The 17,619-nt window shown below is 41.2% G+C and overlaps 1 protein-coding gene across 1 annotated transcript in view; it reads left to right on the forward strand.

The window, feature by feature from the left end:
• Positions 1-17,619, forward strand: part of FAR2 (fatty acyl-CoA reductase 2) — a 125,607-nt gene that overhangs the window by 101,505 nt on the left and 6,483 nt on the right. The window contains exons 5-9 of the mRNA XM_045587882.1: positions 6,872-7,049; positions 8,562-8,606; positions 10,404-10,522; positions 11,854-11,921; positions 14,573-14,744. Of these exons, the coding sequence (XP_045443838.1) occupies positions 6,872-7,049; positions 8,562-8,606; positions 10,404-10,522; positions 11,854-11,921; positions 14,573-14,744 (582 nt within the window). The remainder of the gene's footprint in view (positions 1-6,871; positions 7,050-8,561; positions 8,607-10,403; positions 10,523-11,853; positions 11,922-14,572; positions 14,745-17,619) is intronic.

Consider the following 17,619-nt stretch of genomic DNA (forward strand, 5'->3'; position numbering starts at 1 on the left):
CCCTAACTCTTCAACCTTGTCAACCTGATCACACCCAACTGCCCTCTTCTACAGGTGTGGTTGCCCCTAATGCTCTCCCCTGCCAACCTGATCTCACCCCCACTGTCCTCCCCTGCAGGCATGATCACTCCCAACTGCCCTCCCCTGCCAGCCTGATCTCATCACCAACTTCCCTCCCCTGCTGTCCTGATAGCCCACAACTGCCTTCCTTTGCTGGCCTAGTCACACCTAACTGTCCTCCCCTGCAGGCCAAGTCACCACTTTATGCCCTCCCCTGTAGGTCTGGTTGCCCCTAACTGCCCTCCCCTGCTGGCCAGGTAGCCCCCAGCTGCCTTCCCCTGCAGACCTGGTCATGCCCAGCTGCCCGATAGTGCAGGCCTGGTCACCCCTAACTGTCCTCCCCTGCAGGCCAGGTCACACCTAACTGTCCTCCCCTGCAGGCCAAGTGAACTCCAGCTGCCCTCCCCTGCCAGGCTGAACACTCCCAACTGCCTTCCCCTACAGGCTTAGTCACCCTCAACTGCCCTCCCCTGCCAGGCTGCATGCCCCTAACTGCCCTCCCCTACCAGCCTGATTGTTCCCAACTGCCGTCCCCTGACTGCCTGATCTCCCCTGAACTGAACCTCCCTTACTGGCCTGATGGCCCCCAACTGCCTTCCCCTGCTGGTTAATCTCTCTCCCAACTGCCCTCCCCTGCAGGCCTGGTTGTCCTCAGCTGCCCTCCCTGTAGGCTTGGTCACCCCTAACTGTCCTCTGCAGGCCTGGTCACCCCCACATGCCATCCACTGCAGATGTGGTCACCCCCAACTGCCTTCCCTGCCAATCTGGTTGCCCAAAACTGTCCTCCCTGCCAACCTGGTCGTGCCCAACTGCCATCCCCTGCTGTCCTGATCTCATCCCCAACTGCCCTCCTTTGCTGATCTGGTTGCACCTAATTGCCCTCCCCTGCAGGCAAGTTTGCCCCTACCTGCCCTCCCCTGCAGCCCTGGTCATCCCCAGCGGCCCTCCCCTGCAGGCCCAATCACCCCCAACTTCCCTCCTCTACAGGCCTGGTTGTCCCCAGCTGCCCTCCCCTGCAGGCCTGGTCACCTCTAACTGACCTCCCCTGCAGGCCTGGTTGCCCTCACATGCCCTCCACTGCAGGTGTGGTCACCCCCAACTGCCCTTCCCTGACAACCTGGTCGTGCCCAACTGCCATCCTCTGCCATCCTGATCTCATCCCCAACTGTCTTTCCTTGCAGGCCTGTTTTCCCCTACCTGCCCTCCCCTGCAAACCTGGTCTCCCCCAACTTCCCTCCCCTGCTGGCCTGGTCATCTCCAGCTGCCCTCCCTTGCCAGCCTGGTTGGGCCAACTGTCTTCCCCTGCACCCTTTGTCATCCCCAGTTGCCCTCCCCTGCAGGCCCAATAACCCCCCAACTGCCCTCCCCTGCTGGCCTGATGGCCCCCAACTGCCCTCCCCTGCAGACCTGGTTGCCCCCAACTATGCTGGCCCGATCTCTCCCCCAATTTTCCTCCCCTGACGGCCTGATCTCACCACCAACTGCCCTCCCCTGCTGGCCTGGTCGCCTCCAACTGCCCTCCCCTGTTGGCCTGATCTCACCACCAACTGTCTTCCCCTACAGGTCTGGTCACCCCGAACTGCCCATCCCTGCCAGCATGATCTCCCACAACTACCATCCCCTGCAGGCCTGGTTGCCCCCAACTATGCTCCCCTGCTGGCCTGATCTCACCACCAACTTCCCTCCCCTGCTGGCCTGGTCGCCCCCAACTGCCCATCCCTGCCAGCATGATTGCCCACAAATGCCCTCCCCTGCTAGCCTGTTTGACCCCACTGCCTGCCATCTTGTGGTAGTCAACTTGTGATGATGTGAGGGCATCGTGGGAAGTCATGAGAACCACCCAGGCTTTTATTTGTATAGATTAGGGGTGTCAAACTCAATCAGAGAAGGGGCCAAAATCTAAAATCCAGCCTAAATCGCGGGCCGAATGGTTTACTGAACAGTCATAAACTGTCATTGTGATAGAAACGCAGCGGAGTGCAGTGATGACAGCGCGGTGCGGGCCACATTGCAAGACCTGGCGGGACGGATTTGGCCCGCGGGCCTTGTGTTTGACACATGTGGTATAGATGAATGATATTAAGAGGCTGATTCAATAAGTTTTAAACCAAAAAGGTAAATAATATTTAGAGGAAATTGTGGGCATGTACACACACACACACACACACACACATTGCTTTTTAAAATCTTTAATAACTTTTTGCTTCCTTCTAATCAATTTAAGAAGTTTAGAATTTGGGACCAGTGTGTTCAAAACGCCTTCTTAAGTGTGCCAATGGGCATTGGGTTAATTTTGGAAATACCCTTTTTTTTTTCATGCTAACTTACCTGCTGTTTTTAAAATGAATGGAGAACAAACTACAACAGCAAATCAAAGTTGGGTAAAGAAGAGCATGAATTGATTGTACACCCTGAAAAGGACATCAGGGATGTGCGTACTTGTTACCCTCCTCTCTGTAAAGTGGGGAGGAAGAGGAGGAAGAAGAAGAAGAAGAAGAAGAAGAAGAAGAAGAAGAAGAAGAAGAAGAAGAAGAAGAAGGCGGTGAAGAAGAAGAAGAAGAAGGGAAACAAGAACAAGAATAAGAACAATGAGAAGAATGAGAAGGAGGAGAAGAAGAACAAGAAGAAGAAGAACAAGAAGAAGAACAAAAACAAAAACAAGAAGGAGAAGAAGAACAAGAACAATGGAGAAGAATGAGAAGAAGGAGAAGAAGAACAAGAACAATGGAGAAGAAGGAGAAGAAGGAGAAGAAGAACAAGAACAATGGAGAAGAATGAGAAGAAGGAGAAGAAGAACAAGAACAATGGAGAAGAATGAGAAGAAGGAGAAGAAGAACAAGAACAATGGAGAAGAATGAGAAGAAGGAGAAGAAGAACAAGAACAATGGAGAAGAAGGAGAAGAAGGAGAAGAAGAACAAGAACAATGGAGAAGAATGAGAAGAAGAACAAGAACAACAACAACAACAAAAAGGAAGAGGAAGAGGAGGAGGAGGAGAACAACAATGAGGAGAAGAAGAACAAGAACAAAAACAAAAACAAGAAGAAGAACAAGAACAATAAGAAGAATGAGAAGAGGAGGAGGAGGAGGAGGAAGAGAAGAAGAAGAACAAGAACAAGAACAAGGGAGAAGAATGAGAAGGAGAAGAAGAACAAAAAGAAGAAGAACAAGAACAAGAATAACAAGAAGAATGAGAGGAGGAGGAGGAGGAGGAGAAGGAGGAGGAAGAGGAAAAGAAGAAGAAGAAGAGAAGAAGAAGAACAACAACAAGAACAAGAAGAAGAAGAAGAACAACAACAAGAACAAGAAAAACAAGAACAAAACCAAGAAGAAGAACAACAACAACAACAAGGATAGGGGGAGGAGGAGGAGGAGGAGGAGGAGGAGGAGGAGGAGGAGGAGGAGAACAAAAACAAAAACAAGAAGAAGAAGAAGAACAACAACAACAACAACCACCACAACAACAAGAAGAACAAGAACAAGAAGAAGAATAACAACAAGGATAGGGGAGGAGGAGGAGGAGGAGGAGAAGAACAAGAAGAAGAAGAAGAAGAAAAGGAGAAGAACAAGAACAAGAAGAACAAGGACAAAAACAAGAAGAAGAAGAAGAACAACAACAACAACAATAGGATGAGGAGGAGAAGGAGGAGAACAACAAAAACAAGAAGAAGAAGAAGAAGAAGAAGAAGAACAACAACAACAACAACAACATGCTGAAACCAACAACAACAACAACAACATGCTGAAACTGGTTTGGCAGCAACAACAACAACAACAACAACAACATGCAGCAACAACAACAACAACAACATGCTGAAACCGGTTTGGCAGTAGCAACAACAACAACAAGAATATGGTGAAACCGGTTTGGCAACAACAACAACAAGAATAGGAAGAACAAGAACATGCTGAAACCGGTTTGGCTCAGTGGATAGAGCGTCAGCCTGTGGACTGAAAGGTCCCAGGTTCAATTCCAGTCAAGGGCATGTACCTTGGTTGTGGGCACATCCCCGGTAGGGCGTTTGCAAGGGGCAGCTGATTGATGATTCTCTCTCATTGATGTTTCTAACTCTCTATCCCTCTCTCTTCCTCTCTGTAAAAAAATCAATAAAAATATATTTTTTTAAAAAAATTAAAAAATTAAAAAAAGAAGAAGAACAAGAACAAAAACAAGAAGGAGAAGAAGAACAAGAACAACAGAAGAATAGAAAGAGGAGGAGGAGAACAAAAACAAAAAGAAGAAAAAGGAGGAGGAGGAGAACAACAAGAAGAACAAGAACAAGAAGAAATTAGGGTTTATTTTTTCTGGCCCAGTTTTTGTAACTTGTATGTTCTTGCTGGGAGAGAAATGGTCTTAGGTTAGTTAACTCACTGTGGCCCCCAGATAAAATGAGGTAAAGGTAACATTATTATAAGGATGGAGAACTGCCTACATTATTCCACATTCTCTCCCAACCCTTAGGTGGTGGCCATATAATTATTTTTTCTGAATATTTGGAGTTGTTTTAAATTTATCTTTATTGTTGAAATCCTTACGAATGTTCCCTTTTTCTCTCCATTGGCCCCCTCCAACTTATCCTCTCCATGCTTTCACTGCTCTTTCATCTATCCATGAGTTATGCATATATGCATGTAAGTTCTTTAGTTAATCTCTTCCTGTCCATCTTCACCCTCATTCCCTCTGAGGTTCATCAGTCTGTTTCATGCTTCAGTGTCTCTGGATCTATTTGGTTTATCAGTTTATTTTGTTCATTAGATTCCACATATAAATAAGATCATGTGATACTTATCTTTCTCTAACTGGCTTATTTCACTTAATGCATACTCTCCAGGTTCCTCCATGCTGTCTAAAGAATAAGATACAGGTTTTTCTTTTATAGCTACATAGTATTCCATAGTGTACTAGTCAGTGTACCACAGCTTTTTAATTCTAGGAACTTCTCAAACTTTCCCTATTCAATTTAAGCAAAAGGCATGTGAGTATCTAGAAAGCATCCAATACTAATAGATAGCTGCAGAGAAAAAAACCCCAAACATCATAGACAATGCTTATGTTCTACTCCAACATCAAGGGAGAGGTGTTAAAATGGAGAGTGGAGTTTCTGAACAAGTCCTGGTGTAAACACATCTTAACTGTTCACCAGTATGCCACGGGAGCAATGTGGTAACAGCTAAGATTTTTCTACAATCAAAATAGTATGACTGAGCTCAGTTTTATAAGACAGAAATAAATGTGTCAATTCACACTAACACAGTTAAGAAATCTAATTTTTAAAAACTATATTATACCAAAAGTTTGACCAAATAGGTCTGCCAGCAAAGAAAAGCATTAAGTATTTAATTGACAATAATTGTATTGCTCTTTTAAGAACTGCAGTAGACTTTAAGATTATTAAAAATGCTTCTGACACCTTTAAAGAAAGGATTGGACTGATGCCATGGTAACTCAGTTATTTATATATATATGTCTTGTTATAAGTAGAAATGTTCAATAATCACTATTACCACTGCTTCAGAGTACTGTAACCACTCCACTTGATAGACTTTTAGTAGTTATTAAGGCCTTTCAGAATTCATTGGAAATAATTACCAACTTATTAACATAGATTCTAAACAGACCTTCAAAATATTTTCATAGATTTGTTAAAATATTTTTTAAGTCTGCTGAAAGTACTAGTAGTTGCTTTCATTTGTTGAGGCATTGAATGGAATTTTAAAAATTAAAAGCTGAAATTTGCAAGATTGATTGATGCATTGGGTTTTAACTGGATGGCAATGACTGAGTGGGGTGGCCACAGAAGCACCTTAGAGAGAGAGCTTTTTAAAAGCCATAAATGCACCCAACATGTTCCTGGGCTCATGATTGGCACTCACAAACATGTTCCATGAACATATACTTCTGACCCTGTTGGAGAGAAGGTCATTGAAGATAGAAATTATCTATACCAATAAAAGTGTAATATGACCAAACAGCCAAATGACCTTTCAGATGTCGTTCTGGACATCCTTCTGGACTAAGCTGTGATGGTGGGGGCCAAGGCAGAGGCAGTTAGGGGAACAGTGAGGGACAGTCAGGCAGGCTATGGAGCAGTTAGGGGCAATCAGGCAGACAGGCAGAGGCAGTTTCAGATCAGGCAGGCAGAGGTGGTTGTGGGAGACAGCAGGCAGGCAGAGTGGTTAGGGGCAATCCAGCAGACAGGGGAGCAGTTAAGGGCATTAGACAGGCAGGGGAGCAGTTAGGGTGATCAGGCAAGCAGAAATGGTTAGAGGCAATCAGACAGGCAAGTAGAGGGGTTGCGGAAGATCAGGCAGGCAGACAGAGTGGTCAGGGGTTATCAGGAAGTCAGGTAAGTGGTTAGGGGCAATCAGTCAGGCAGGCAGAGTGGTTAGTGGTGATCAGGCAGGCAGCCAGAGTGGTTAGGGTCTGTCAGACAGGCAGGCAGGCCAGCGGTTAGGAACTAGTGGTTCCAGATTGCAAGGGAGTGCAGGCCAGGCTAAGGGATCTCCCCCACACACCCCTGTGCACAAATTTTGTGCACCAGGCCTCTAGTTTGCAATAAAGTAGTAGATTGCATGGCTGTTAAACTTGTCCATCTAGGTTGGAGGAGGTGGGATTTACCTGGTCAGATTGGGTTCAGCCATTGTACATGATTTGGATAGGTTCACACTCAGCCTCACTCTCCAGTGAATGTTCTCAATTCCAGAACTCAAACTACAACGTGGATGTTTTATTTGTCTGTGGCCCACAGTGTTTTTCAGTCTATTACGTAACATTTGTTGCTGGAATTCTTTTTTCCTCCGACTCACTTTAGGTGGTTAGATGATGCTATTATTGATGAGATCACGCCCAAGCTGATTGGGGACCAGCCCAATACATACACCTACACCAAGGCCTTGGGGGAGATGGTGGTGCAGCAGGAAGGCGGCAACCTAAACGTTGCCATCGTGAGGCCCTCCATTGTGGGAGCAACCTGGCAGGAGCCTTTCCCTGTAAGTCCTTTCACCCCTTCAAAGATTCCTTGCTCTGCTTCCAGGCCAGCGTCCTTCTAGCCCAGTTGCTTTCTGATCTCTCTCTCTCTCTCTCTCTCTCTCTCTCTCTCTCTCTCTCTCTCTCTCCTCTCTTTCTCTCTCTCTCTGCACCCCTCCTCTCCCAGGATGTATAACTGAGTGCAGAAAATCAAACATGAACCCGCTATATTAGGGCAAAATTTGGTTCAGGAATTATTTAGCCTGAAACTCCTCTGGGATTTACTGATCTGGAGTTGGGTGGAGATTTTAAATTAGCTTCTCGTTAACTCTAGTCTTAAATATCCATTAGAGGTAGTTTCATTTCTTTCCTTTCCCACTATAGTTTAAATGTAGCAGACTGGCCCTAGACAGTCTGGCTCCGTGGATGGAGTATCAGCCTGTGGACAGAAGGATCCCAGGTTCGATTCTGGTCAAGGCCACCTGCCAGGTGGCAGACTCGATCCCCAGGATGGGGTTTGCAGGAGGCAGCCAATCAATGATTCTCTTTCATCATTGATGTTTCTATCTCTCTCTCCCTCTCCCTTCTTCTCTCTCTAAAAACCAATAAACATTTTTTTTAAATAAGAAATAAAATAAAAAATTTAGCAGACTGTTCTTAATGGCAAAATCGGTGGCATCACTACTACCAGGGTAAATCACAAAGCTCACAAAAGCTTCTCATCTTGGGAATAGTCACCGTTGATGTCTGGGTACTGCTCTGTCCTTTTAAAAGCACTTTGGAATATATTTCCTTCTCCAAAGCAATTCTGTGAAGTTTTAGGGCAGATAAAGCAGACTTCTGAGTCGACTCACCGGTGAAACTGGGCTGCTGCTCCCCACTTTGCAGAGATTATGAGATAGTGTATGGGGAGTGCTCCGCAGTGCCTGGTCCCAACAACCGCTCAGCAAATAATCCATGCATCTTCTCCCCTCTCCTCTCCCATTTTACACGTGCATTTTGACTTTTACAGATGAAGAAACAGAAATAATACAGTGCACTGACTTGCTTAGGGCTAAGGAGACAAACTCAAAAATACATTTTTTTTCCTATGTCTCCTAAGCATAATCTCTCCTCTAACATCTCTAAGCAAGCTAATACAAACTTGGATGGTATGAATCTTAAAATCCTCTAGAAATGGATAATTCCTGCAAATCATGTTTGAAGTGTTCCCCCAGGAAGACAAAAATCAGTCCCGAGCTGGAGGAAAATGATGACTGATGAATTGGTTAGCAGGTCTTATTTAGACCCCAAGATGTTATTAAAATAGCTTGAAACTACCCATGGCTCCTCCTGGCAGAATTTTAATTATTTCATGAATAATGTGCAGAAAATATGCAGTGTTTTGCCATTGATCTTGTGGGTGATAGACAATTATATTAGCTGGGATCTCAGTGCTCCTGTTTGAAATGTATCAAGATTAGATTGCAAATGTTCCAAAGGTGTTACACTTTTCTGACATGTGTAATCAATAGAGATCTTCTTCTTTATTTTAGGGTTGGGTTGATAACTTAAATGGACCTAGTGGACTCATTATTGCGGTATGTATACTAATGTGGAAATAACTCCTTGAAAGGTGGTAGAGGGATAGTAACTAACAACTTCATTGATCCCAAACCATAAATGTTACTTTACTAACTACAATTGAAGTATTTATCTCAGTTATGGGGTTGTAAAATAGAGGCAAGATAAAATTATTTTTATTTGTGAATTTTATTATCAGAAAAACATATACTGTGATATCGATGACCATTTAGGAGTTTTCTTTTTGGAAGGCCCTTGTGCATGGAGGACCATGACTGTAGTTCCCTATCATTACCACAAGATGGGGGTGTTTCCTATTTTTGGCAGATCATTAATAGCTTGCGTGAATGCAGCGAACTGATGATACAATAAAAATCATATTCACAGAGATTATTATATTCTTGATTACAAAACACATACAAGAGTTTCTGTGTGTAGATATAAATTATATAAATGCATATAAATACATCAGAAACCAGTCCTTAATAGATACAAGAAAGAAAACCACCAACTCGGGCAAAAATTTCAGATTAAAAATGGATGGATTTGGGAAACACTTTTCAGCAAGCCTCTCACAGACCAGGAGAAACGTCACTGGTTCCTCTGGGTCAGCAGTCCTGTGTGCGTGTCCCCCTGCCGTAAAGACTGGGTCATCCTGAGCTGGGGGGCATCACAGTTCATAGTGAAGCATTTTAGGACCAGAACCACAGCTCCACTCTTAAGGACAATGAACAGCAATTCAATTCTCTGAGTTTACATCTTACAAACCTCGTACCTCAGACACTGGCTGTGTTCTCAGAGCTAGGTCCAATAGGAACTAAAATTCAAATATAAGACAGTGAATTATGAGCACTTGTCAAAGATAGTGAGAACAAACCTTCTGTTTTTTGGTTTGTTTGTTTGTTTTGTTTTTGTTTTTCTTGTCTAGCAGCTTCTCTCTTTTTATTCTCTACCTGCCTTCCTCTTCTTTAAGGCTTAGTTATGGGTGGACATTTGGTAACTTAGAATAGAGTTAATTATTTTCACATGAGTGTGTCTTATTACACTGTTTACAAAACTGTACATTCAGTTATCTAAAAGTTTCCAAACTGGTTTCTTATGCCTAAAGGAGGGGGAATCAGTTACAACAAATTAGGAATATAAGAAAGTGCTAACAACCACTGAAAATCGATGTTGGAAATAGGTAGGGTATAAATAATTCATAAAACAAACACAACTTTTTAGTTATTAACTGATTATTAATACGAATAATTCCCAATTCTTCCATCTATATAACATCAGCAATCTATTATATGAGGTGAACTAAGATATCAAAGGAAAAGTAAACAATGATGTCCTTTTCCCAAGTAATACCAAAGTTGTTAAATGGTAGAATTTTATTAATTTTTTAAAATAAATATTTATTAAACTTCTAGTTTCTGCTCTTGCTTATAAAGTAGTAAGCACTAGCAGAAAACATCATTAAGAAATGGTAAAATAATACAGTATAAATGGGAAGTTGGGGAAAACTTAATGCATATAAATTAATTTTTAAGATGTGAAAAACTCTTCTTGGTGTTTGTTAATTAACTAAATAATTAGCTCTCACAACTTTGAGGGCTTTCACAACCTAAAGGAACATAAGGACCACTCATAGAGGTTCATAGAAGTGTTGGCATTTGAGATGAACGTGGCTGGAAGGCTGGACAGGCTGTGACATCAGCCTTGGTATAGTAGCCTCAGAAGCAGTGGGTCAATGGAAGCTGTTATTACTAATTAGCTCCAGTTCTTACTTACGACCTGGCTCAATATATTATGTTCTTCTTCCCAAGCAGACGGGGAAAGGGTTCCTCCGGGCCCTGAGAGCTACTCCAATGGCTGTGGCAGATGTGATTCCCGTTGATATAGTCGTCAATCTCACGTTGGCTGTAGGATGGTACACAGCAGTTCAGAGGTGAGGATGCTAATCTGGCTTTCTTTCGTATATTTAATGATAAGGAGGATGAATATATTAGGCCTATTTTCAAAATACATGCATTGTATTGTAGAAGACCCCAAATGTGACAGAATATATATTTCGATATTTTACATAGTTCCAAATATATGCATTGAGTTGTTTATAAGAACTATTTAGTACTTCATTGATCATAAAGTAACACCCTTTAAATTATTAATCCACATAATTCTTTTTAAAAATATGTTTTTATTGACTTTGTAGAGAGAGCAGATGGGAGAGGGATAGGGAGACAGAAACATGGATGAGAGAGAAACATTGATCAGCTGCCTCCTGCACACCCCCTACTAGGGATTGAGCCTGCAACCCAGGCAGGGAATTGAATTGGAATCGAACCAGTGAGCCATATGGGTTAGGCAAATCATATAATTCTTGATAACAAAAAAAGCTTTTCTTTTTATGAATCTAAAATAGAACTTCCTGTTTTAAAAACAAAGGAGAAAAGGAGGAATAAAATGAGAGCATATTCTGTTTCACTGACCTGCTCAGTTCCTGATAAAAGCCTCAAGTTCAGACCACCATGTATTTACTGATACAAAGAAAAAGGGTGAAAAAAATTGGTTATTTGCATATTTGGCTCTGTTAGTAAATGATAAACACAGTTAAATGTTTTTGGTTATTTTGTTGAGTCAGACTTTCCAAACTAGTAGGACTTAGTTGGACTTAGGAAAAAGCCTAGTCTGTAGTTTTGCCCAATAAACATGTCTATAATTTAGAAATATGATCATTCTCATCATCATTGATGCCAAAATTTCTGTTCGGATCTGAGTTCACTGTCTTGCAAAATCGAAGAATGAGTTCATGGACAGAGAGATCAGCAAAGCAAAGTCTATTAGAGATAGTAAAGTAATAAAGCTCCCTGCATCAGAGAGGGGTCCCCAAATGGATCACCACCGAAGCCTCTTTGTCTAGGGGTTAATATGTACCCTGCTAACTTCCAGTTGGTTGGTCTGTAAAATTCTGCTTTAGCAATATCCATACATTTTAAACTTTAGGGTTCCTGCCCCTAACTGCTAGTCTCTTCTAACTCATCATGACACCTCCATTTGCTCCACAAATATGTCAACCTATTTCCAATCTCTTACACACACACACACACTTTTCCTCCACCTCTTCTATTTTGCTTAGCCAAAAGAAGGAAGGTTGCCTAGGTTACCTTACTCATGAGAATTATTGACACATCCTTTTTTTACATCATATTATTTTCCCTTATCTTTCTTTGATGAGTTCTCCATTTTGTTTTATTTACCTAATTTTTCTTCTATTTCCAGACCAAAGTCAACGCTAATCTACCACTGTACTTCTGGTAACTTGAATCCCTGTTACTGGGGCAAAATGGGTAAGTGCCCATAGCAATGTAACTACATCACTACTATGTCTGTCACAGGGAAAAAATTAGATCAATTGTGTCATGAAGCTTAGAATCTAATGGAGAAACACACACACACACTCACACACTCACACACACACACACACACACACACACACACACACACAAAGAGCTAAAATAATTATAACTGTGTATGTGTAAGAGTTAAGTATAATGTGCCAAAGAAGGGTCAGTAGGAACATCTGCATAATTATAAGCAATAAGTGGTCTGTTATTTATAGAGATTTAAAAAAATAAGTGAAACCAAGTAGAAGTCAGCAATAAGCAATGTCAGTGATCAAACTCTGATCCTGTGGGGCCACAGTTCCTACTGCAGCCACTCTGCTACATGGCTACATCCCTGCCATGTGAAACGACAAAGTAGATTTAGAAAAGCCCAACAATGTAAACTGTTATTGAGTCAGGGATACTCTTCACTAATTATGCAGTTAGCCATAAAAGTCAACTTGATCCCTGGCTGGTGTGGCTCAGTTGGGTGCACTCTTGTGCACCAAAAGATTGCTGGTTCGATTCCCAGGCAAGGGGGCATGACTGAGGTGCAGAAGGTAGCTGATTGATGTTTTGCCCTCACATTAATGTTTTTCTCTCTTTCCCTCTCCCTTTCTCTCTCTCTACAAATCAATAAAAATATTTCCTTTAAAAAAGAGGAACCTTGAGGTTGACTGGTTGAATTAATGAATCCTGCATAAAATAGGAAATTATGTAACCAATCTTGAACTCCTTCGTCAATTTAGGAGTTTTCTTGTCAAAATCTGAAACTTTAGATCACCTACCTATTTTTAAGTACTAGATGTAGGAAAAAAATCAAATGTACTTAATATTTTAGAATCTGATTTCTATTTCAGAACACTCAAATGTGCTATCTGCCAAGTTATTACTTCAATGAAAATTAAGTGAAATTCTCTAGCTGAAAAGTTCTTTAGAGCATATATCCAGTTGTTTAGGTTATCTATCAATAAATAATTCTGAAAACATTTGGAAATAAAAATATAAAAATATATCTCCTATACCACAATAATAGAATTATTGTAAGATATCAATCATAAAAAGAGGCATTAGTAGTAGTTCACAAAAACAAGATATTTTGAGCTCTTAAATAAAAAGATGTTACATGTAAATTCTATTGCTGAGATTCAAAATAGTCTTCTTCCATGCTAATAATTCTTAATATTTGTTTTGTGAAATTATAGAATCTTGGAGTTCAAAGTGATCTTAAAAATAATCCTGGAGGTTGCTTTATTTAACATAGGGGTCCCAGAGAATAAATGATCTATTCAAATTCATATGGGGAACTGGTGCCTGAGATAGAAGACAGGTCTCTTGCCTCCCAGGAATGTGTAGTAACTGCTCCACTAGTAATTCTTAAAAGTACATATGAATTCCTCTGGGAGGAAAGCAGTCCAGATTTCTGGATCAGATGTTTCTTGAGAATCTTTTCTATATAGGGTATGTATTTTTTATATAGATTTCCAAGTGGTGTCTTTTAAAGAAATAATCTTATTATAACTCAATAATGCATTTATGCAGATTCTTTGAAAATTCTACATAAAATGAAAAAAGAACACAAATGAATATTGAAAATTATTACTGACTTTGCAAATATACATTTAAAAAATTTTAACATGGATTTTCCTAACTGAAAATATATAAAGAAAAAACATTATGAAAAAAATCTCTGGAGATAAGAGTAGACAATTGAGTCTGATGTATTCCCAGAGAAGTAGAAATCCCAAAGATGACTGTGGTTTTTGAAGTGAACCAGCACATAGGAGTCCTGCCTTTACAGCCTCCTCTCCCTGAAGCCCTTAGGTTTAAGGTTTAAGTAGCCCTTTATAAGGTTTACGTAAAATGTTAAGAAACTTTCCTGATGGTTCCTAAAGTAGTGATCAAAACAAGGAAATAGGGCCCCTAGGCTCTGTCTTGGGGCTTTTAGAACCATTCCCTTGGAATTGAATGATGGGTTTAAGTTTTTCTGAATAACATTCACTATACCGATTAAAACTATTTCTTCTAGAAGTTGTTTAAAGATTTTAAGAAAAGGATTCAATTTTTAACCTATTCACTGCCTAAAATTTGCAGGTGATTACTTTCCAGGATAAAAATCTTAGTAATCTCAGAAATTGTTTCTTGACTCTATAGAGCAAATCCTTATTCTTTATTGTTTTGACCCATTGCAAATGCCATCCACCACAATGGGCTTATGTGCTCCAGACTTACCGTATTTTTCGGACCATAAGACGCACCGGACCATAAGACGCACCAGTTTTTAGAGAAGGGAAATGAAGAAAAAAAGATTCTGAAACAAATAGTGTCCTAAAATATTTTATGTGCAATAAAACCCAACATCACAGTCTTAAACACATGTAATCAACCCTGTAAAGTAAACAGCAGCATTTAGAACCATTTTAGAGCCGGGCAAGCACACAGAGACCACACAGAGCCGGGCAAGTAAAAAAACTTTTTTTTAAAGTATATGTGTAGGCTATATTTGCACCATAAGACGCAGGGACTTTTCCCCCCCACTTCTGGGGGGGAAAAAGTGCGTCTTATGGTCCGAAAAATACGGTACTCCTTACTTCACTGCCACCCTTCCCCCGCAGGATTCCAAGTCTTGGCAACCTTTGAAAAAATTCCATTTGAGAGGGCTTTTAGGAGGCCAAATGCTGACCTCACAAGCAACACCTTCACAACCCAGTACTGGAATGCCGTCAGCCACTGGGCCCCTGCCATCATCTACGACTTCTATCTACGACTCACAGGAAGGAAGCCCAGGTGAGAAGCTGGGTCAACAGCTTTGAGTGTGTGGCTGCATAGAAGATTATGGCTCCAAAATCCTTAGCCCTCCCTTCAGCTGGGGATCAGAGGTGACAACTGAATCTAACACACACACACACACACACACACACACACACACACACACAAACACACACACACACACGCGAAGATGCATTTCTCACAACACCCAAAGAGGACATGCTCATCATCCCAATTTCACAAATGAGGAAGCAGAAGCTAAGGGGGAAATTGCAAATGGTCTGAAAGGAAGTGATGGAGGAAAGATCTGGAGAAATCGGAGCTAGATTTAGTATCACCTGGAGGTGAGTGAAGACTTTAGCGGGAACAGGATGAACAGTATGCAGAGCTTCGGTGCTGTCACCATGGAGCTGTATGACGCAGGACATACTCTTTTATCTCTGTCTCACTTGAATATTATGTGTGTCTGAGGAGCCATCATTGCTATCATTACCAAAGGCAACTCCTGCAACCATGAATAAGAAGCATGAATAGTCTTGCCTTCGGTGGTAGCTTCTTTATAAAAGAGGAAGTCTTTCTCAGCATGTTTCATTTCCATCCTTATTAGTGGAGCAAGTGACTAAAACATAGGCAATGTTGAGTTTATTTAAATTTGCAGAGACCTTATTAAGAGCTCATCACTTAATAATTGTCAATTTCTCCTTGAACAAAGTGAAAAGGGGACATTGTGGCTATGAGGAAAATATTTGTATGAGGCATATTATATAAAAATGGGAAAAAGAAAAATAACGTTGTAAGCAGAAATGCTGAAGACTTTAAAATATATCAGAAATGGCCCTACCTGTTTGGCTCAGTGGACAGAGTGTCAGCCTCCTGACTGAAGGTCCCAGGTTCAATTCCAGTCAAGGGCACATGTCCGGTTTGCGGTTCAGTCCCCAGTTGGAGGCAACCAATTAATGATTCTCTCTCATCATTGATGTTTCTCTCTCTCTCTTTCCCTTTCCCTTCCTCTCTGAAATCAATAAAAATATTATATATATATATATATATATATATATATATATATATATACACACACACACATACATACACTAGAGGTCCAATGCATGAAAATCCATGCACTGGAGGGAGAGGTCCCTCAGCCTGGCCTGCCCCTCTCACAGTCCAGGAGCCTTTAGGGGTGGGAGGTGACCTGGCTATCAGGGGAAAATAACGCCCCCATTACACCTCTGCTGCTACCATTACCAGCAGTGCTAGTCTTGGCCAGCCCTAGTTACCTGAGCTTCGAGTAGACCTGAGAGGCTGAGCAGCCGCATCCGAAGTTTGCCTGCTTCTTGAGCTGGCTCTGGGCAGTTGGGCAGCCACTATCAAAGGCTTGCCTGTGCTTTGGGTGTCAGCTGGCGGCGGGCCTGGCCATGCTGCACACCTGATGCCCCAGTGAGGGGACTGGGTACCACCATCTTGTGGCTGTGGGTGCTGCCATCTTTGAGGGCGTGGCATTGAATTAGCATATCCTCTCCTTATTGGCTGTGGTACCGCCATCTTTGTGAGGGCATATCCTCTCTTTATTAGATAGGATATCAAGGGTGGAAGATCTGTATAAAAAGCAAAGTTTAGTAAGTAGAAAAGACAAATAAGGGACACAATACAAGTCTTTATGAATTTTTTTCTTAAGAAATTGAATTGTAATATTTGTATAAAATTGGTAGGTTTGTTTTTGATACACATTTTAATAATAATCTTTATGGCAGAAGTCCTTCTAGAACCTTTCCTCACCACGTGTATTTGATCTATGTATTTACAACCACATATGAAAATACATATAGTTTGGCTTTGAGGTAAACAATTACCAGTGCACATGAGTTTTTTTGTAGAATGTGCCACTGGTCTGGCAAAGATGCTGAGGGGGGTGGTTTTGCTGGACTGGAACATATGTGGTTGTCCTCAATAAAGGTTCTGTCCATTTGCAATTGTCAAAATAAAGACAACAAATGGCATCCCTTTTTTACTTTTATTTGAGCCCCAAGTCCTCAGCACTCCCTTGTGTTCATCAAATATTTGTTTTGTTCATTAGACATTCAAGTTTTCTCCTCCATCAGTTGTTCACTAGACATTATTAGACATTCAAATTTTCTCCACTCTGAGTTGCTTCTATTTCTCTTCAATTTTTCTGTTGGGTTGGCCTTATTAGTTTCTGGAAACGTGTGTGTGTGTGTGTGTGTATACACATCTATATTTGATATAATTTCTCTAAGTCTGTTCCTTTTAGCTTTGAATATGAAATTTTTATACCAGGGGAGCTACATATAAGTTTGGAGTCTGACTTCTGACTTCACCAGTTTAGCCACATGAGTCCTAAATTATGTAACCTGCTAAATTTCTCACTTGGGGGGGAGGATGATAATTATAGCTATTTTATAAGGTTTTGAATAAAAGTTTGTATAATACAGTAAAACTATTATTACTATAGAAATTCTAAATTTTTATATGATAAAATGAATCACTTTTTGGCTTTTGCATTTTATGTATTAAGACCTTCTCTACCTGAGAATAAGAAATGTACTTTTTCTTTATAAAAAAAAATACTATTATGCTGATATAGTCCTGTACATACAGTATCATTGCACAATGATTAAGAATTAAAACAAATCTATTGAAATCACATCAGTTACATCAGAATTATAGAATGGATGAAGAATGTCGATTTCATTTCGGCTGCCAGAACAGAATAGATTAGAGGGCTTATAAATAACATAGATCTATTTCCCACAGTTTTGGAGATTGGGAAGTCTAAAATCCAGATGCTGGTAGACTAGGTGTGCTGAGGACCCGCTGCCTGGTTCCTAGACAGTCATCGTTCTATGCCATCTGATGCTGCAAGTGAGCTTTTATA

Source organism: Pipistrellus kuhlii, unplaced genomic scaffold (genome assembly GCF_014108245.1).
Source record: "Pipistrellus kuhlii isolate mPipKuh1 unplaced genomic scaffold, mPipKuh1.p scaffold_m20_p_3, whole genome shotgun sequence".
Lineage (NCBI taxonomy): Eukaryota > Metazoa > Chordata > Mammalia > Chiroptera > Vespertilionidae > Pipistrellus > Pipistrellus kuhlii.